The sequence below is a fragment of the Podarcis erhardii genome (assembly GCF_964252035.2).
Source record: "Podarcis erhardii genome assembly, chromosome: 13".
Classification (NCBI taxonomy): domain Eukaryota; kingdom Metazoa; phylum Chordata; class Lepidosauria; order Squamata; family Lacertidae; genus Podarcis; species Podarcis erhardii.
This window is the reverse complement of record NC_138502.1, coordinates 9611216-9633614: the sequence shown is the minus strand read 5'-3', so window position 1 is coordinate 9633614 and position 22399 is coordinate 9611216. Positions and strand designations below refer to the sequence as shown.

Sequence of the window (22399 nt, the reverse complement as noted above, 5' to 3'; positions counted from 1 at the left end):
TCACAGGATAAAATCAAAATATAAAACCACAAAATACATAATAAAAATAAAAACAGCACCCCAATAACGCCCCCCCCAAAAAAACACAGTTTGAAAGGGCATAGGATGTAAATCAGATCAACCAAAGACCTGGTTAAAAAGTAATGTTTTCCCCTGGTGCCTAAAGGAGTATAATGAAGGTGCCAGGTGAACTTCCCTGGGGAGAGCATTCCACAGATGGGGAGCAACTGCAGGGAAAGCCAGTTCTTCTCTTGCCACCCTTTGGACCTCTCAAGGAGGAAGCACATGGAGGAGGGCCTCAGAAGTTGATCTCAGTGTCCAGATACAGAGACATGACTGCTTTTAGTATTTATATGTGAGGACTGGATCAGGTGAATTCATTTTGATGGGGAATGACAGGTTCTGATTGTCTGGGGATTCTGGTCAATGAAGAAAGGGGAGTTAATCAGCAGTTAGGAGAAATAAGATCACTCAGGAAAGTTGGTTAATGATGGCGGTCTGAGGCAAATGCCCCAAGGCTGGAGTGAAAATTGGTAGCTAAGGCCTGAATATTAAGACAGCCTTCCTTTGTGATAACTGGAAAGCCAATGTGATGTAGTGGTTAAAGTGTTGAACTAAGGCCTGGGAGCCCATGGTTCAAATCTCCACTCAGCCATGAAACTCACTGGCTGACCTTGGACCAGTCTCTGCCTCTCAGTCTCACAGAGTTCCTGTGGGAATTAAATGGGGGAGGGGGGACTATGAACGCCGCCTTGAGCTCCTTGGAGACAAATATGTGATGGATTGTTTCTTTGAACATACATGTAAATATTCAAAACCAATATATTCAATAGAATAACCAGAAATCAATAGTTATAATATAGTTAAATATTTATTCTGAGCATATGGAATTATACTACTGTCTCCACTATAACATCAGCTGGAAGTTTCTGAAAACTTGACCTGCTCCTTTATTTTATTTCTACTGAACCTCTCAGCCTCTTCCTAAATCAGAAGGACAGTGGAATTTTGTTCAGGCAGGTTCCTATTTCCTATGTATATGTCATTTGCTGAACTTCATACCTTATGGTGAACTTTTCTCCCACCAACTCTAAGAAAAAATTCTAAAATAAATACAATCATTTCACCCCCCCCCCCCCAAAAAAAAATGAAACCAAAATGCCTGAAATTATTTCATTCCTTCAAATGGTTTATTTCATTTCCATCTTTTGTACCTATGTAGACTATCAATAACATAATTGAAACCACAAATTCTCCTGTTAATTATTTTTTTCTTTGTATTAGATGCTCCCTAGTGTTCAGCTTGGGTCTCAACACGATAATGTAGCATTTTGGGGAAAATATGCAGCCCAGTATCCCAGCACTGGAAGCCAAGATGGAGAAGATCTCCACAGCCACCATGTATTTTCCTCTGGTGCTCAGGTAAGTTGGAATAAAGGAGAGCCAAACACTGCAAAACACCAGCATGCTGAAGGTGATGAACTTGGCTTCATTAAAAGTGTCTGGTAACTTCCGGGCTAAGAAGGCAACAGTGAAACTGATAACAGCCAGGAAGCCCAAATAGCCCAAGACACAATAGAACATGAGGACCGAGCCTTCATTGCATAACAATACAATTTTCTCAGTCATTGAGTACATGTCTAAATCTGGGAATGGAGGAACAATTGCCAGCCACAGAGCACAGATCCCTATCTGAATGCTGGAGCAGGATAAAACAATAGAATAAGCCAATCTTTTGCCCACCCATTTCCTCATTCTTGATCCTGGTTTAGTTGCCATGAATGCCAAAACAACAGAGATGGTTTTGGCCAAGATGCTAGAGAGGGCCACAGAGAAGATGATGCCAAAAGTGGTTTGTCGAAGAAGGCAGGTCACCTTATTAGGTTTTCCAATGAACAACAAAGAACAGAGGAAACACGAGAGGAGGGAGATGAGGAGAATGTAGGTGAGGCTTCTGTTGTTGGCTTTGACTATGGCTGTATCCCGGTGTTTAATGAAGATGCCCAGCACCAGAGCTGTGACCAGAGAGAAGAAAAGTGCAGATACAATTAAAGCTATGCCCAAAGTGTCTTCAAAAGCTAGGAAGTTGGGAGTTTTAGGAGTACATTCATCCTTCCCTTTGTTTGGATATTGATCTTCCGGACAACTGTCACAAGTTTCCATCTCTGAAAAGGCGAATAATGAATGAGAATTTGAAATCAACCAATATTGTTCCTAATTGTTGCCTTATTACATTTCCACCCAAACTAATATATTCACTAAAATGGTAAAGGTAAAGGACCCCTGACCTTGAAGTCCAGTTGTAAATGACTCTGGGGTTGTGGTGCTCATCTTGCTTTCCTGGCCGAGGGAGCCAACATTTGTCCACAGACAGTTTTTCTGAGTCATGTGGCCAGCATGACTAAGCCGCTTCTGGTGAAACTAGAGCAGTGCACAGAAATGCTGTTTACCTCCCCGCCGGAGCGGTGCCTATTTATCTACTTGCACTGGCGTGCTTTCAAACTGATTAATAGAAACTATCAAATAAAAGTATTTCTATGTGAAAATTGAGAATAACGCATAACACCACAATTTAAGAAACCCCACAAAGCTGATTATAACCAATTTGCAAAAGCACTTCTCAGATTTTACTTCAGTAATAGTTTGGTATATCATAACATAGCATATGCTACCCTTCACATCCGATACCATCCCATCTGGACATGGAGCACAATCATAGCAGCAAAACTTCTTCCCTTCCTTCTTTTTCTTCCTATAACCAGGATGGCAGATATCATTACAAACTGAAAGGGGTGGCACCTATTCAAAGACACAGGAATAGTTGAATGTTAATATTTAGTATTTAGTAAAAAAAATAATCACACAAAAAACAGATTATCTGTTAGCAATGGTAACAGATAACTCTTGTTAACTTTCTGTTACAATGTTGAAAAAAGGTGGGGTTTTTTTGAAGGGGCAGCTTTTTGGCCATAAGAGCACCCTATCAGGTAGGGGTGCCAACTTGAATAAAATATTGTGGGGGCCCTGGTAAGCACTGCCTTGCATAACCAATCACATGATGCAGTCGACGCACACTATTTGAATGGGAATACCCTTTGACTTTGGGGTTGGCTAGGAGTTGGGGGCAGCCCTAGGAGTTGGCTGCTATGCTATCAGGCAATGCTGTCTTTTGATGGCTTACAAACATATAACAATTTTTTTAAAAATAAAATTTAATAATAATACCATACAAAACACAAAGTGCAACCAGTGAATCACAATTACAATATTATCATTGCCATTGTTGTTGAAATACAGGCAGCATCTTTGAATTTATTTTAATTAACAGCCAGCTGTAACACAGGGGGCTTCAAACCATTATTCAGGCCAGCAGTGAAAGTTCAAGTGGACATCTCAAGGGAGAGAGTTCCGTAATTTAGGAGTCACCACTAAAATAATATCATTTCCTTAATGGATGTAACTAATTTTAAGGGTCTACAGGACCCACAGTGCTGATCTGAAGGGGTGTGAATGTTCACATGGGTGAAACCAGTCCTTCAAATGGTGGCTTATCTCAAATGTTCACCCTTCACGTAGTAAACCTTTAAAAAGCAATTTCTGTAAGCTTCCCACACAATATGATATTCAAAATAAATTCAAACACAAATGTGCATTATACTAAGGAATTATTTTGATTTCTCCACATCTATTGCCCACCCATTTTGTAGAATGACCATGAATGTGGAGCATATGGGAGACAATGGGGTTATTTTCCTACCTGAGTCAAGTCTTTGTGCCATTCAATTTTGTCCTCTTTGATAGTGAATTCTTTGCCAAGAGGAGCCTGAGGATTCAAGCTCCCCACTTTCATCCTAAAATATGATCTATTTGGGAAAGTCACCAAGTTTGTAATATCAAATCCAACAGCTAATTCTCCATGTTCCCTAAATTTAATTTCATCCCCAACGCTGTTATTGAATGATATCCCCTGGAGGAATGAGTACAGCTAGATGGAAAGAGAAAGAAGTCTAAAATATGTTGTCATGCTCTCATTAAAATGGTTGTAATGGCTTTATGAGATAGATTTAACTTCTTTTCTTCAGTCAAAGAACATTTGCAATTCATAATGCAGGTATCTGGCCTTCAGTGGCAGAGATTCCATGGGAATTTGTGAATCAGTGAAAATTCAACAATTGAAATTGCTGCAAATAGAATATCAAAAATGTCCTCTATGGGAGGAATAAGGTTATAAGCATTATGGTTGTATGAGATCAGCCTCTGGCAAAGAAGAGAGAAATTTGAGAAGATGAGCAAGAAAAGAACTGGGTGCTCGTGATCGCTAAAGATTTGGTGGTCAATCACATAATAGATAAGGCATTTCTCACCCTTGTTCTTTATGATATGATAATTGAATTTTGTCATTGAGGAAGCATTACCTGCCATGGTTCCATGGTCTGAGAAAACCATCTACCTCCATCCTCCATTCTTCTGTGGCTGGCTCTAGCTGAGTACATGGTAAGTAAGGCATGTGCCAAAGCATAAACAGCATTATAGATATTGTAGCTGTTGCCAGTCATGCTCATTTCAAAAAGAGGTGCAGGAAGATTAGCTAACGTCTCCTTTCCGGTACACATATTATCAAAAAATGTAGAGTTAGTGGAGGTTGAAATCGAACAACTAAATACATTTTCCCATAAATCCTTAATGAAACCATCTTCTGTTGCCCATGTAGGATTTACAATCTTAATAAATTCTTGAAAGTCTTGAATCTCTTTCGAGTGAATTGTGAAGGAGATAGCGCCATGAAACATTTGTATATCATTGTCAATAATCTTTTGAATAGAATATGGTGTGAAATCAATTTGGGCTGTTGTTATCCATACTTTTACTGTGAAGAACCTCTTCTTATATTGAGGAAACATCATATGAATTAGCTTGGCTGCCAATATAAACTTTCCAAGCCATTTAATAGATGCGCTTTCTCCATATATAACAACTGCATTGGCATTGCTCTGCATAAACACTGGCAATGTATTATGTTTGTTTTTTATCATTTCAAGTATGTTACTGGAAAACTGCTCATATTTTTGAACTCTTTCTGTGAATGCTGAACAGATTCCATTTTTGGAAAGCATTGACTCCAATGTCTGCAAGAAATATTCTCCACCTTCATCATCTTCCACAATAAGCCCAACCCATTTCCATTTGAAGTGCAGTAGTAACTTGATAATTCCCTCATATTGAAGGGCTTCGCTGGGAACCATACGGTAAAAGGAAGGGAACGTTTTTTTATTATTCACATGTGGTTCAAGTGAACCATATGAAATCTGGGTGGATGGAGAGAAATCCAGACATTTTAGAGTGGAAAGAGGAGTTCAGAATCATTCTATTTATCTGTTGCCCTTTTCTTATAGTGCAATCCTATAAATTCCCAACATGCCGTTTTTAGAAGAATCACCATCCTTTGAGAAACACACACACTCACAGTCTTGGCCAAGTTGTACTCTAGATATTTACTCTTTTCACATTTGGAGCAATTCTCCATTACAAGTACTATATACACAGTCGTTGCAACCATGGTGCAGAGGGAAGGCAGCAGGGCTCTCGTCTTCTGCACCTGAGAAGACTCTGGGGACTGCCAGAAGTTTGTAGATAGTGATGATAAAGAAGAGATTTTAATATTCCTTTTACTGACAATGTGAAACTAAAAGGGATAACGATGATGGGAAAGGATGACAACACACACCCATAGGAAATGAGAATCTTTAAGAACATTCCTCACATGTCTTTTGGTGATACTGCTAAAGAGCCATACCAGTCTTTGCAACCATGCCCCTCATTAACATCTTTGGATACCACATTATACCCTCCCAAGAAATTCCACATGTTTCAGATGCTTTTCATTTACCCCTATGGAACCACATCATTCTTATGAATCATCAAAGCTCTGCTGGAAAGAGGAAGCAAGTGAATTAGGCAATGGGGCACTTTAGGGGAAATCCCCACTGCCCACAATCTACAATCCTACCTGTGGAATCTTGTAAAGACTTAAGATGTCTGCCATGGATGTGGAAGTATCAGAACTCAGGCCTCCAATGATTCCTATCACATTTTTCTGAATGCCACATTTGTAGTTTGGTATAAAGTGATATGATTTAAAGAGCAGGTCCAGGGTGGTCCGATAAGTCATCCTTGAATCAGAGTAGCTGTCATAGATGTGGAACCCAAGAGTGACATTCGGCAACATCTTGGGATTCTCGTTGATCTCATCAACAGCAAATACCAAGGCCAGGATGTGCTGGTAGAACTTGGTCAAAACACTGCAAATAAAGTGATGAGCTATTTCAGGAGTGTACAAAAATATTCTATCACAGTTTTCATCTACTCAAGATCTAAGAAATTCAACTGCTTGACTATAGGGACTGGGTACAAGATGCAAAGCTCATCTTTAGCTTAGTCTATTGGATAGAAAGACTTGTGTGACTACCTTTTGCTGAAATATGTTTTTTGTACATCACAAGCAAAGGCATGTTTTCATTAGTCTGCAGCCCAAATCAGAGCTATACTCCCTTGAAATGTATAGACAGAATTGACATCCATAAAGAATTTGCAGGGGTGGGACAGAACTTGTTGATTTTGACTTTCTTCATCCCCAATATTTTTTCTGTTTTCTTCTTTATTACTCTACAGTTTTAACCAAAACACAGTCTGTATTATAGGAGTGTGCTACAGATTTTTGAACTTAGCCTCTTTCTAAGTGTTCCTGAACCTGGAAAGACTTCTTCTGGTGAAAGATGGCATTCAAATGCATCAGTGGAAGTTGAACTTAATACTGAAGCAATGTTGGATATAGTCACACTGACACAGAGTTTAGGTAGGAAAGATCCTCATTCTGAGGAACAAAGGTGGAGAAAGCAACTAGCCAGGCTTTCTCTTGCATCTCAGGAGGAGACACATGGAAGATGTCAAGCCAAGCATGAAGAAGAAGGAAGTAGCAAATGACATCAGCAACCCTAAGTATATCAGTCTAGCCCAAAGGAAATTCAGCACAGGTTACAGGACAGTCTAGGAAGCTTTTAGATTCCTTTTTGTATCTACCCTTTCCCATGCAGACATATCAACCTTCAGTGCAGGTTGATTTATATCCCAACACTTTCAACATCATCTATTCTTCATGCTCCATAAAATCTCTGTGAATCTTTAGCATCTAGCATTTTGAAACCTAGGGATAAATGAACATAAAAGGAACAGGAGAAAAAATTATACTATGTCCATCAAGCTCAGTATTATCTGACTAGTGGCAACTCTCTGCATACAAATGTATATCTGAATGTGAGGATATGTAGATGCAGTACAAAGCTATGCCATGCACAGGAAAGACTCTGTGTCTATGAATAATAATAATAATAATAATAATAATAATAATAATAATAATAATAATAATAAAAAACACCAAAGCTTACTCTTTCCACATGCCCAGCTGCCAATTTAGATACCTTCTAAGTTTACAGATGTTTGAGTATTTAATTTTATTACCAATAGTTAATGTCCACCCACCCACCTATCTATTCCTTCATATTTGCTTAAAAATTCAGTTTGAATTTCCTCAAAGCAATTTCCAGACAATTTTACAAAGAGAAATAATTACTAAATGTAAATGTAGGTTCCATTTCCTTACTATGGAATGTTAATGAAGTCCTGAGAAGGATGCTTGTTGAACAAAACTTTGGTGAAAACATAATGGATATGAGATACCATCCCACCGATAAGGAGATCGCCTGGCTGATACCACTCATGTGGAATATGTACAGGATTATTTATGTCGCACCCAACAGTGTGCGCTTCATGCAACATGTTTAAGAGCAGCAAAAACAGAAACAAGACAAACATCCTGATTGTCACCTCCCTTCCACACATGGCAACCCTCTATTTCTCAGTTTACAACATCAACTAGTTGGCCATTTCTAAACAGAATGCTGTAGTAGATGTTGGGCTTTTGACCTGGTCCATCAGGGCTGTTCTTACATCATGAACATTTTATTAACATCAGCCTGATTTGAATAAGATGACTTGGGTGGCATCTGACTCTGCCAACACATTCTCAAAGGGCTATCCTTCCATCTTATCCATAACAGCATTTCATAAGGAAGCCCTGAATGCAAATTTGGAAATACTGATTTGAAGTTTGAGCTATCTTGTGGAAAGATGGAAACAGATCAAGATGACAGAGCTCTACCTCTCTCTTGTCCCTAATCTTATCTCTCTATGAAGCACAGGTACTTGTAATGATTTCAGAAGGGCTTGTTGTTTTTCTGTGGCCTTCTAGGAGCTTTGCCATTGGAGCTTTGCCCAGATGAATTGATTATGGTGATTTTTATAATTACAAGAGGGACAATCGCTTCTGCAGTGTTTATTTATTCATGACAAATCATCAGTTACTGAACTAGTGAAGCAAATATTCTTGTCCAAGCATAGATCCCCAGAGTCCATAGGTATTTCAGAATACTTCTGAAATCTAGATCAATCCTTTATGGGATATCCACTGCTAAAATATACCAGATCAGTGGGCAACCAACATCTGTTTTAAAATGTCTAAGAAAGGCAGTATTTGGGGCAGTCTGTTACATCTTCAGACACCCCTATTCCTCTGTCTTAATTAAAATCAATTGAACACCCAGTGTTCTGCACTAATCATTCAACCTTGGGGGGGGGGATGAGGGGGATAATCATGTGCATGATAGTAAGGGTGTAGGATGAAAATACTTAACATTTTTATTGTGATAGGTTTACAGAAAATAATAGAAACATTTTAAAGTCAGGTGTTGTTGTTTTTAAGTAAGCAAAATATGCATCAACCAATTCTTAGATTGTAAAAAATACAAATAACTTGTCTATATGTTCTTTTGCTGAGGCAAGTCCTACTCTTAGCTCTTTCCTGAGGAAGATGAGGGTGAATCATTTAGAGAATTTAACTGTTAATTGTAAAGGGGACTCAGAGATCTAACTTACACAATCCATATGTGACTATCCTCTATTTTATCTGTCCTTGTAACAAAGATTTCTATTATATTAGGTTGTAGTTTTTGTACATTTAGTGTCTGTTAATGTTTTGGATGATGACACGGCCATTGGTTGGCACATTAAAAGTTTGATTGATTGATTGAACTTAAGGACCCTCTGCTTATATAATTGCCACATAACTGAGATATTTCAGGAAACCCACAGTCAATGATCATCCATGGCCAAGATAAGTAGCTGATATCATGCAGAAGACATGCATTCGATATTTTGGGCCAATTCTATGGAACTTTTTCCTAGCTGAGATCAGACAGCCCCACTCCCTCTTGAAAAAGCAGAGCCCAGTGATAAACCTTTTAATTTCAATAAGCATTTAGGGCAACTTTTCTGATTAGTATTAACTATTTTTATCTTTATTGTGTCCTCTTCAACGTTTCTATAAATCACTGAGAGACCATACAGTTAAGTGGCATAGATATTGTGTAAATAAAATACACAAACAATAACCTCTAAAATGGATGGTAAGGGTTGCTCTGAGTTGGTTTTTTATTGCCTTCAAATATCTATGTAAAAATTCCACACCCATGTACCCTATAGAATAAGAAGAAATCAATAATCAAATCTTTATTCCATGCATAAGAAATGATGCACAAGCATCCACTGTAATATCAACATTAACTATCTGAAAAATTCCATCTACCACCTTTACTTAAATGCTTTAGGTCTACTCCATCAATCAACATCTCACTCATTTAGAAGGGTAGTAGGGTTATTAGGTTCCTATTTCTTACTTAAATTTAAATATCCTTTTCTGTACCACACCGACTTGCATTTATTCGTGCAAGGTTCAATGTTTTTCCATCGAACCTGCTGAGCCACAGATTTTCCAAGGGTTTGGTGTCTCCGCTATGCGAGTGTGACGGGAAAACAGTTGAATCTCTTCCACATATAATGTTCAACTGTCCCTTACATAGCATAGCTAGGACTAAATTCCTGGGTCCTGCTTTATTGCGCCTGGTTGGCAGGCCTGTTGAGTCACATGCCGCACTGCTTTTGCAGGATACAGATCCTTCTGTAACTCTGCAGGTGGCGAGATTCCTGAATGCGGTCATCTCACACACAAAAACCACCAAACAACAACAACAACAACAAAAACTAACCGGACAGTTATGATGAGAGTGCATGATGGACCTCGTCTCCAGTTCTCCTTTTTCTGTGAACCGTCCCTTGGATCTTTCCGGGCCCCAAGCTGTTATTTGTCACTGCTCAATGACCCACCCTTGCATCGTGGTGTTCCCCTTCTGTTGTTAGATGTATTGGTTTTTTATGCTTCTGTGCTTTTATGTTTGTACATATTTTATGGGCTAATAGCCGTAAATAAATTTGAAAATTTGAAATTTGAAATTAAATATCCTTTGTTGAGCTTTACTCCTGTGAACTTTTTTCTCATAGGCTCTACAGACTATAAATCAACCCTAACCCTCCAAAGCAACAACATAACTGAAATAGTTTAATACTCCCAATTCATTTATACTTCTTTTATGATCCCATATAGATAATAAAAATATTGTTGAAAACACAAACTCATGAATTTGTTTATTACTTTCTTCGTATTAGCTGTTCCCTGTTGTTGAGCTCAGGCTTCACCAAAATTATGTAACATTTTGGGGAAAAGATGCAGCCCAGTAAACCAGAACTGGAAGCCAAGATGGAGAAAATCTCCACTGCCACCATGTTTTTTCCTCTGGTGCTTAAGTAAGTTGGAACAAAGGAAAGCCAAACACTGCAAAAGACCAGCATGCTGAAGGTGATAAACTTGGCTTCATTGAAACTGTCAGGCAATTTTCTGGCTAGGAAGGCCACAATGAAGCTGACAATGGCCAGGAAGCCCATGTAGCCCAGAACAGAATAGAACATGGTGATGGATCCTTCATTGCATAACAGTATAATTTGTTCAGTCATTGAGTGCATGTCCAAATCTGGGAATGGGGGAGAGGTTGCCATCCAGAGAATGCAGTTCCATACTTGAACAATGGAGCAGGAAAGGACAATGGAATAAGTCAGTCTCTTCCCCATCCAATTCCTCATCCTGGATCCTGGTTTGGTAGCCATAAATGCCAAAACGACAGAAATGGTTTTGGCCAAGATGCTAGAGAGGGCCACACAGAAGATGGTGCCAAAACTTGTTTGTCGGAGAAGGCAAGTTGCCTCATTAGGCATTCCAATGAACAGCAAAGAGCAGAGGAAACACAAGAGGAGGGAGGTGAGGAGAATGTAGGTTAGACTTCTGTTGTTGGCTTTGACTATGGCAGTGTCCCGGTGCTTAATGAAGATGCCCAGCACCAGAGCTGTGACCAGAGACAATAGAAGTGCAGAGGAAGTTGAAACAATAGCCAAAGTGTCATCAAAGGCTAGGAAATTTGAGATCTTAGGGATGCAGTGATTGTGGTCCTTGTTCGAACGCTTATCTTCTGGGCAATGGATGCAAGTTTCTGAAAAAGGTTGCAATGTATGGCAATTTAAAACCAAGGATTATTCTAGTGGTTCATTTTCACCCAGTCCTACAAACATACCAGAAATATGATGCATACAAATTACTTCATTTACACGTCATTTTAAAAGCAAAGATATGAAAATAACTACATATCTGCTTAATAGAGCATGTCCTGTTTCCCCATCATATCACAGCACATGGCAGAACTATTTGATCAGTTCAGCCTATGTGGAGGGAATGAAAAGAAGGACCAGCCAGGCCCTGTATGAAACAGGAGTAGATGGTGATGAATAGAGTCGCTTACAAGCATGCCCCTTTCGTCCTGATCTTTCTTTCATTGTTAGCTCAGTACCTGCCTACCCAGGCCACAGAATAAGCTGGTCTGATGGCTTTTTATTGAGGACAGGGTAAGATGTATCACTCCAATATTTGCTTGACAGCTTGAGAGTTTTTTCCTACCTGATTTGTACCAACTGGGAGCCAAGGGTTGCTACTGCATCTGCAAGTTCCTTTAAATAGTTTTGAAAGAAGTTCCATTCATCGGAATGGTTTAATAATTAATATAATATAATATAATATAATATAATATAATATAATATAATATAATAATTTGTTATTTATACCCCTCCCATCTGGCTGGGTTTCCCCAGCCACTCTGGGCAGCTTCCAACTGAATATTAAAAACAATACAGCATCAGACATTAAAATCTTCCCTAAACAGAGCCACCTTCAGTTGTCTTTTAAAAGTAAAATAGTTGTTTATTGCCTTGACATCTGCTGGGAGGGCGTTCCACAGGACAGGCTCCACTATCAAGAAGGCTCTATGCCTGGTTCCCTGTAACCTCACTTCTCGCAGTGAGGGAACCGCCAGCAGGCCCTCAGCACTGGACCTCAGTGTCCGGGCTGGATGATGGGGGTGGAGACGCTCCTTCAGGTATACAGGACCGAGGCCGTTTAGGGCTTTAAAGGTCAGCACCAACACTTTGAATTGAGCTCTGCCATTGTGCATGGCCATCCTTTCTAAAGATGTATCTGAAGATGATGGGTGCTATATGCACATGTGAAATGCTATGCTTTAAAACATATTAACAGAACAGGTCTTGCTCTTCTTATTTGAAAACATCCATTCTTTCATTGGAATGATCTTAAATCTTGATGCTAAAATGTGTTGCCCATATTTCTAAAGATAGGCTCCTCATTCATGTTATATATAAATGTGAAATAATTCTTAGTTTTAACACACAACACACACACAATTAATGACTTGGGAAAGAGCTACTTGGAGTTTACTGCGATAAAGTGTGTCATTTGGAATATCTTAGCATGGCTTGTCTTACCCTTCTCATTTGAGAACATCCCATCTGGACATGGAGCACAATCATAGCAGCAAAATTTCTTCCCCTCCTTCTTTTTCTTCATATGACCAGTAGGACAATAAGCATTACACACCGAAAGGGGTGGCACCTTTGCAAAGATATGAGAGAAGCATAAGAACATAAGAGCCCTACAGGATCAGACCAGAGGCCCAGCTCGTCCAGCATGCTGTCCTCACATTGACCAACTAGATGCAAATAGGAAGCCTGTAAACTGAAACTGACTACACACTCTCCCAACTTGTGAATTCTATGACTAACTGGGACACAGTCATTCAGGTTATCTAGACATTTTACTTCCTTGTCATGGCTGGGTACATGAATGTTCCAATCTATGTGAGAATAATGGAAGTCACCCATTACCACAGTTTCCTTTTTTATGCGTTCTGGATTTTGTTCTCCGTCTCAAGTTCACCATAGGCATTTTGCTCAGGGGGAAGATAGGAGATACTAGTATTAAATCACTCTTAGGTCTTTGTATTATCACCCACAACAATTCTATAAGTACACTGCTATTTTGGGGATTTGCTCCTGGAAACTTTGTCCTCTTTGACATACAAAGTGACATCACCTCTAGAATGCCCTTAGTCCCTCAGTCCAGTTTCTCTCTATTCCACCAGGTTTAAATTATGCCCATTATACCCATGCTCTTATCTAAGACAAAGTAATACAGCTTACTCATCTTGCCTTACAGGCTTCTAGCATTACCGGGTGGGTGGGTGGGTGGGTGTGAGTGGGTGTGGAATAGTACAGAAAAATATGTAGGGATTTCATCCTATAGCACTCTAGTAAATTAGAAGGCTAGTGATACAAAATATAAATCAGGCTTCCTCAGCCTCGGCCCTCCAGATATTTTTGGCCTATAACTCCCATGATCCCTAGCTAGCAGGACCAGTGGTCAGGGATGATGGGAAAACATCTGGGGGGGCGAGGTTGAGGAAGCCTGATATATGGTTCATAAGTGAAGAAGTGGCACATCCTGTGTGAGGAATAATTTCTGTACTGAGCATCACAGAAACTCAAAAAGGTTAGAAGGTCCATATTTAGTCCATCCAAAGGCAGAACTAGCTTAGGATTTCAAACAAATGCCACTAACTAGAGACTTGCCCCAGAGGTTTCCGAAGAAAGCTATGGCAAACAACATCATCTGTTTTCTGACAACCACTGCTCCATCTTAGTCTGAGATGCCTTCTCTGGATGGTACAGTTTTTATTGTTCTTCCATTATTTATTTATATACTTCTGATAAGCAAAAATGCCTTCTTTTTGTTGTCATAGCTTTTTTATTTCCGGCCTGGTGGAACGCTCTGCCTCATGAGACCAGGGCCCTGCAGGATCTGATTTCTTTCCGCAGGGCCTGTAAGACAGAGTTGTTCCGCCTGGCCTTTGGCTTGGAGCCAATTTGATTCCCTCTCTCTCTCTCTCTCTCTCTCTCTCTCTCTCTCCCTCTCTCTCTCTCTTTTGTTTTCTTTTCCTTCTCCTCCTGTGACGAGGCTACATTTTAATATTTTAATGTTCCATTATTTTAATGTTGTATTTTATTTTTGTTTTTAAGTTGTAATCATTCTTCTTGTTTTTATTATTGTTTGTAAGCCGCTCTGAGCCCGGCCTTGGCTGGGGAGGGCGGGGTATAAATAAAAAATTATTATTATTATTATTATTATTATTATTTCTATAACTGAATGCCTGAAAGAACCATGCTCTCAAGATGATTTACAGAAATTTAAGGGGAGTGGGGAATCAGTTTCAATATCATGTACAATGAAAGCTCAGCCAACACAATAGTGAACAGCCAACTCTAATTTGTACAATAAGTGCAAATTAGAAGTCTATAATGGGGGGGGGGGCTCACAGAGCCAATAACCTGCTGCCTAAAAATGATATTTTAAAAACAGAACGAATTAATAATCTTGTTGGAACAGATGGATATATATAACCCTTTTAAAGGCTGGTATTGACACAGGCAGGAGATCCATGTGCTTGAAACCACCTCTGTTTAGTACTTGCTACTCTGAATTTAATGGCAGGACTAAGACAAAGTCACAGCTATGGCCATACATTTGAATGGAATGACCGCTCCCCGCTTAAAACGGGGGGCGCCCTTTGCGTGGACGCATGCAGCCCCTAGATCTGGAGCGGCCCCAACAGCATAGGCTTGGCTTTGCCTTCCCCCAGGTGGGATACCTGGAGGTCTCCGCCTACCTCAGCCAGTTGTCCAATCCCACCTGGGGGAAGTGTTGCCATGGAGACCAGGCCAGGTAGGGGAGGGATTACCTGCCCACACAATAGAGGGAGGATCTTACCTGGGAATCCTCACTTGGCTCCAGAGCTTCTCCCACCCTACCCACCCTCAGTTAATGTCTTATTTTGCAGGTTAACTTTTCTTCACAGGTTTTGCAGGTTAATTTTTCTTCACAGGTATGCGGGCGCTGCTACGTTAAGGTCGCTGTTAAAGGGCCGGAAAGGAATTTCCCTGCATTGGCAGGTTTCGCCTTTCCCGTAGCAAAACGTCACAACTTTGGCAGTATCAGGCCTTGGGCGGAATCCTTTAGTCCATCTTCCTCTTTGCGGAGGCAATACCAGGATTCCCCGTTAAAGGGCTTTTTGAAGGGAGGCTTTGGCCGTACGCCGAAAGGTCATCATTGCTCTCCCCTGCGGCGGCGTAACGGGGGCAGCTATCTCTGCTTGAACATATGTTCTCCAGAGCCGGCCCATCCCCCCCCCCACACACTGGATAACCCTGATGCTCCCTAGGTCCCCGGCTGGGGACTGGGGAGGAAGAACGCCCAATGCCTGAGCCAAGGTCTACCCACATTTGAAATTTAATAAAGTTGTGGCCAATTTAATCCCATAGCACGTTGTTTTGAGTCGTTATTCCACATGACGAGGGGACCGCGCGGGATCTGGGGACTCCGCCTGTCCACGCAATGGTATTCCAGTGAATTTCAAATTAATAATAATAATTATTATTATTATTATTTATTATTTATACCCCGCCCATCTGGCTGGGCCTCCCCAGCCACTCTGGGCGGCTTCCATAGAAAGCAAAAATACAGTAAAATATCACACGTTAAAAACTTCCCTGAACAGGGCTGCCTTAAGATGTCTTCTGAATGTCAGGTAGTTGTTTATCGCTTTGACATCTGCTGGAAGGGCGTTCCACAGGGTGGGCGCCACCACCGAGAAGGCCCTCTGCCTGGTTCCCTGTAGCTTTGCTTCTTGCAATGAGGGAACCGCCAGAAGGCCCTCGGCACTGGACCTCAGCGTCCGGGCAGAATGATGGGGGTGGAGACGCTCCTTCAGGTATACTGGACCGAGGCCGTTTAGGGCTTTAAAGGTCAGCACCAACACTTTGAATTGTGCTCGGAAACGTACTGGGAGCCAATGTAGGTCTTTCAAGACCGGTGTTATATGGTCTCGGCGGCCGCCCCCAGTCACCAGTCTAGCTGCTGCATTCTGGATTAGTTGTAGTTTCCGAGTCACCTTCAAAGGTAGCCCCACGTAGAGTGCATTGCAGTAGTCCAAGCGGGAGATAACCAGAGCATGCACCACTCTGGCGAGACAGTCCGCAGGCAGATAGGGTCTCAGCCTACGTACCAGATGGAGCTGGTAAACAGCTGCCCTGGACACAGATTTGACCTGTGCCTCCATGGACAGCTGTGAGTCCAAAATGACTCCCAGGCTGCGCACCTGGTCCTTCAGGGGCACAGTTACCCCATTCAGGACCAGGGAATCCTCCACACCTGCCCGCCTCCTGTCCCCCAAAAACAGTACTTCTGTCTTGTCAGGATTCAACCTCAATCTGTTAGCCGCCATCCATCCTCCAACCGCCTCCAGACACTCACGCAGGACCTTCACCGCCTTCACTGGTTCTGATTTAAAAGAGAGGTAGAGCTGGGTATCATCCGCATACTGATGAACACCCAGCCCAAACCTCCTGATGATCTCTCCCAGCGGCTGCATGTAAATGTTGAAAAGCATGGGGGAGAGGACAGAACCCTGAGGCACCCCACAAGTGAGAGCCCAGGGGTCTGAACACTCATCCCCCACCACCACTTTCTGAACACGGCCCAGGAGGAAGGAGCGGAACCACTGTATGACAGTGCCCCCAGCTCCCAGCCCCTCAAGACGGTCCAGAAGGATATTATGGTCGATGGTATCAAACGCCGCTGAGAGATCCAGCAGAACTAGGAAACAGCTCTCACCTTTGTCCCTAGCCCGCCGAAGATCATCAACCAGTGTGACCAAGGCAGTTTCAGTCCCATGATGAGGCCTGAATCCTGACTGGAAGGGATCCAAATGGTCCGCTTCTTCCAGGCGTGCCTGGAGTTGTTCAGCCACCGCTCGCTCAATCACCTTGCCCAAGAATGGAAGATTTGAGACTGGACGATAGTTGGCCATCGTGGCCGCTTCTAAAGATGGTTTTTTAAGAAGCGGTTTAATAACCGCCTCTTTCAGCGGGTCTGGGAAGGCTCCCTCACGGAGGGAAGCATTCACCACCCCACGAAGCCCATCGCCCAGTCCTTCCCGGCTAGCTTTTATAAGCCAGGATGGGCAAGGATCCAGGAGACAGGTGGTTGGCTTCACTCGTCCAAGCAGCCTGTCCACATCCTCGGAGGTAACAGATTGGAATTGATCCCACTCAACTTGACTAGACAGAACTCTAGCACTCTCCCGCCCTGGCCCTGCTCCCACGGTGGAGTCTACTTCTTCCCGAATCTGAGCGATTTTATCTGCAAAAAACTTTGCAAAATCATTGCAGGAGAACATGTGGCCCGTACTGGGCCCCGATGTTGCAGTTGGTTCCACTAAATTGTGAACCACCTGAAAAAAGTCTCCTGCTGCTGTTTTATGCAGATGCAAAAGAGGCGGTGAAGAAATTCTTCTTCGCCGTCGCTATCGCCACTTGGTAGGCTCGACGTTGAGCTCTAACCTGTGTCCAGTCAGATTCGGAATGAGTTATCCGCCACCGGCGCTCTAGCCGTCTCAACGATTGTTTCATTGCCCTCAGATCTGTGGAAGACCACGGGGCTGTCCGGGCTCCATGCAATCGGAGAGGGCGCTTCGGAGCCAAACAGTCAATAGCCCTGGTTAACTCCACATTCCAGCGGGCCACCAGGGAATTGGCTGAAAGGCCATCAACATGGGATAAAGCATCCCCTACCACTCTCTGGAAACCATTTGGATCCATTAAGTGGCGGGGGCGGACCATCCGAATTGGTCCCACCTCCCTGCAGAGGGGATGGGTCGCAGAGAAGTCCAGTTGCACCAGGAAGTGATCTGACCATGGCACTTCTTTTGTTTCACTTTTACTTAGTGTCAGATCACCCACATCCATAGAGGTGAACACCAGGTCCAAGGCATGTCCGCGGCTATGGGTTGGGCCAGACTTATTCAGGGACAGCCCCATGGAGGCCATGCTTTCCACGAAGTCCCGAGCGGCCCCTTGTAAGGTCGTGTCGGCATGGATGTTAAAATCCCCTAGGACGACCAAGCTAGGTGTCTCCAGGAGAACATCCGCCACAACCTGAAGCAGCTCGGGCAGGGAATCCTTGGTGCAGCGGGGAGGTCGGTACACCAAAAGGAATCCTGTACTGCCCTAATGCCCAACTTCCAGAACATGCACTCGGAAAACTGGGTCTTCCCAATAGGACGCCTGGTGCAAACTAACGACTTCCTAAAAATCACTGCAACCCCCCCTCCCCGCCCACATGGCCTGGGTTGCTGTGCGTAAGAGAAACCTGGTGGACAAGCAGCGGCAAGGACAGGCCCATCTGCTTCATCCAACCAAGTCTCTGTTACACATGCCAGGTCAAGTCCTCCATCCATGATCAAGTCATGGATGGCAGTGGTCTTATGAATCATTGACCTGGCATTGCACAGCAGCACCTTCAGTTCATGTGGGTATCCCTTGCTGATTCTAGTATCCATCCGGTCAGGACCAGACCCGGAGGCAGGGATAGTCCTCAGACAACGACTAAACCTGCCCCCTCTGTAATGACATGGTCTAGTCTTAGCGTAACTCCTCCTCCTACCCGTGATCACTGAGATCGGTTGCCCCAGTGCATCCCTCCCTGTGGAACATGCCCCAGCCATTTTGTGGGCTGGGGCCCACTCCCTGGCAGCCCTGACCTCTCCCCCTAAGAACAAAACAACACCTTAAAGAAACAAAACCAATAAAACAATACAAACAAAAATTGTAAAAATTACAAAACATCAAAATAATAATTAAAAAAAAAATTAAAAAAATCCCCAACCTCAACCAAACATCCATCCCACCCCCACCCCCCACATACAAAAAATTTTTTAAAACATTTTAAAAACACTCTGCCCCTCCGGCAGTGACAACTGTCCTACTGAGGCCTGTCAGGCCCCACCCCAGGCCAGGTAGTAAGTGGCAGGAAGGAGCAGGGCCCTTAAGCACTCACTCAGGGGAGTCCTCCTGGGCAGCAGGCAGCAAGCACCAAGCAGTCCTTGTGAGGCCTCAGGCCCCGCCCCAGGCCAGATGGTAAGTGGCAAGAGCAGGGCCCTCAAGCACTCACTCAGGGGAGTCCTCCTGGGCAGCAGGCAGCAAGCAGCATGCAGTCCTTATGAGGCTTCAGGCCCCGCCCCAGGCCAGATGGTAAGTGGCAAGAGCAGGGCCCTCAGACACTCACTCAGGGGAGTCCTCCTGGGCAGCAGGCAGCAAGCAGCATGCAGTCCTTATGAGGCTTCAGGCCCCGCCCCAGGCCAGATGGTAAGTGGCAAGAGCAGGGCCCTCAAGCACTCACTCAGGGGAGTCCTCCTGGGCAGCAGGCAGCAAGCACCAAGCAGTCCTTATGAGGCTTCAGGCCCCGCCCCAGGCCAGATGGTAAGTGGCAAGAGCAGGGCCCTCAGACACTCACTCATTAAATAATGTATTATGTGAAGGAATGTTCTTTTTGTTTTCTTTACACCTCTTGCCCTTCTGTTTCATTGAATGACTAATAAGGTTGGCATTTGGAAGACTGCACAGCTATTTCCCACCTGAGCCAGGTCTTTAATCCATTTGATTCTGTCCTCGTTGATGGTGAGCTCTTTTCCAGAAGGAGCCTGTGGATCCAGACTTCCCACTTTGACCCTAGCGTAGGATTGATTTGGGAACGTGACCAAGTTTCTAATATCAAAACCAGATGCCAATTCTCCATGTTCATTTAATGTAATTTCATCTCCGGCACTGTTGTTGAATGAGATCCTCTGAAGAAATGCATGGAGCTAGAAGGAAAACAGGAAAATACAAAGTTCTATATAGACTTATTCCCAATAAGACTAATGGAAGATGTCCAACTTTTGGAAGCAGATGGAAGATGAGAGTGGCAAATTATGGCACAGTGTAAATTCAACAACTGAAGGCTGCCTCGTTAGTTTTAACCTTTTAAATGCCTGCTGCTAGTGTAAGCAAAGTTACAGGGAACCAGGCAGAGGGCCTTCTCGGTTGTGGCACCCACCCTGTGGAATGCCCTCCTATCAGATGTCAAGGAAATAAACAATTATCTGACATTTAGAAGACATCTGAAGGCAGCCCTGTTTAGGGAAGTTCTCAATGACTGATGTTTTAATGTATTTTTAATATTTTGTTTGAAGCCACCCAGAGTGGCTGGGGAAACCCAACCAGATGGGTGGGTTATAAATTATTATTATTATTATTATTATTATTATTATTATTATTATTATTAAATATCTGTGACCATTAATGTTGATTTAATGCCTTGTTACAAAATACTCCCCTTTCCGATAAATAGAATTACTTAAATTTTATTATTGTTCTAAAGGGGCTAAATTCCAGAACGTGCCCATGGTTACGTGTGACACTGCAGGATTACATGGAAGCAGGAAAATATACCTGCCAGGCTTCCACATTCTGAGGAGACAGCCTGCTCTTGTACTCCATTGTCCTGTGGTTGACGCTAGCTGAGTACATGCTATGTAAAGCGTGTGCTAGAGCGTAGACAGCATTATAGATACTGTAGCTGTGGCCGGTCATGCTCATTTCAAAATAAGGTGATGGAATGTTCTCGAGAGCCTCCTCTCCATCACACATCTCATCAATGCCTGGTGACACACTGCTGTTTGAAAGTGTACAACTGAATGCCTGTTCCCAGAAATCTTTGATAAAACCATCTCCATCTTGCCAGGAAGGATTTACGGCCGAAAGAAATTCTTGGAAGTTCTGCAGCTCTTTAGAATGAATAGCAAAGGAGATAGCACCATGGAAAATTTGTATATCAGTGCGAAATCGTTTTTGAAATATGTTTAATGTGAAATCAATTTGGGCTGTCGTAATCCATACTTTTGCTGTAGAGACCTCTTTGTATTGAGGAACTATCATCTGAACCATCCTAGCTATCCTCAGAGCTACTCCTAACCACATAATAGCTGCTCTTTCTCCATATATAACAACTGCATTGGCTTTGCTCTTCAGGAAAGTGGGTAATACAACCCTTGTTTCAGTTGCCATATTAAGGATGCTGCCAGAGGAGTGCAGATTGTATTGAACTCTTTCAGCGTAGGCTGAACATATCTGATTCTTGGAAAACATTAGCTCCATGGCCTTCAAGAATCGTTCTCCACTTTCATTATCTGGAGTGATGAGCCCAACCCATTTCCATCTGAAATGTAGCAATAACTGGACAATTCCTTGATACTGAAGGGCTTCATTGGGGACCATGCGATAAAAAGAAGGGAGCTTGAGTTGATAATTCACTTCTGGTTCAAATGAACCATATGAAATCTGAAAAGGAAAAAAGGAAATCTGATTATTATTCTATGGACTTTTAAATGAGTTTGTTGGAAGGGGGTTAATGTTACTGTTTTGTTTTGTTTAAACTATTTATTTTGTACTTTTATCCTGTATTTTTATCTTATGAACTGCCCTGAGATCCTTGAAGAGTGATATTATTATTATTATTATTATTATTATTATTATTATTATTATCCACACATACTCTTTCTTGGTATAACTTTCCTTTCAATATTTGCCCCATTAACTTACATAAATTCTCAACATTACATGATTTTTAGAATCTCTCCCCCCCCAAAAAAAAACACTTTTGAATACTCAAATTATATCTCATGCAGTCGTTTCCATTTTATACCAAATTCCTAATGGGAAGAGATTTATGGCAGGGATAAAAAGACATTGCCATGGAGCTCATGCTCAGATCCTACCTGTGGAATCTTGTAAAGACCTAAGATGTCTGCCATGCATGAGGAGATATCAGAGCTCAATCCCCCAATGACTCCTATTGCATTTTCCTGAGTGTCACATTTGTAGTTGGGGACAAATTGATGTGATTTGAAGAGCAGGTCCAGAGTACTACGGTAGGCCATTTTTGGATTGGAGTAACTGTCATAGATGTGGAATCCAAGAGTGACATTGGGTAAGATCTTGGGATTCTCATTGACCTCATCAACAGCAAACACCAGGGCCAGGATGTGCTGGTAAAACTTTGTCACCACACTGCAAATCATTTGTCACTAGTACACAAAATCATTTTAGCACAATATTCACCCACTCT

At 42.4% G+C, this 22399-nt stretch overlaps 1 protein-coding gene across 1 annotated transcript; it reads right to left on the bottom strand.

Moving 5' to 3' along the window:
- Positions 1-1263: 1263 nt before the first annotated feature.
- LOC309328399 (vomeronasal type-2 receptor 26-like) lies at positions 1264-22352 on the bottom strand (the record flags this gene model as incomplete). Its single annotated transcript, XM_081838398.1, has 9 exons — positions 1264-2165; positions 2673-2799; positions 3758-3985; positions 4416-5306; positions 6008-6299; positions 6843-7006; positions 19869-20096; positions 20974-21612; positions 22050-22352. 9 exons carry the CDS (start codon positions 22350-22352, stop codon positions 1264-1266), a joined length of 3774 nt encoding a protein of 1257 aa, XP_081694524.1.
- Positions 22353-22399: the final 47 nt, after the last annotated feature.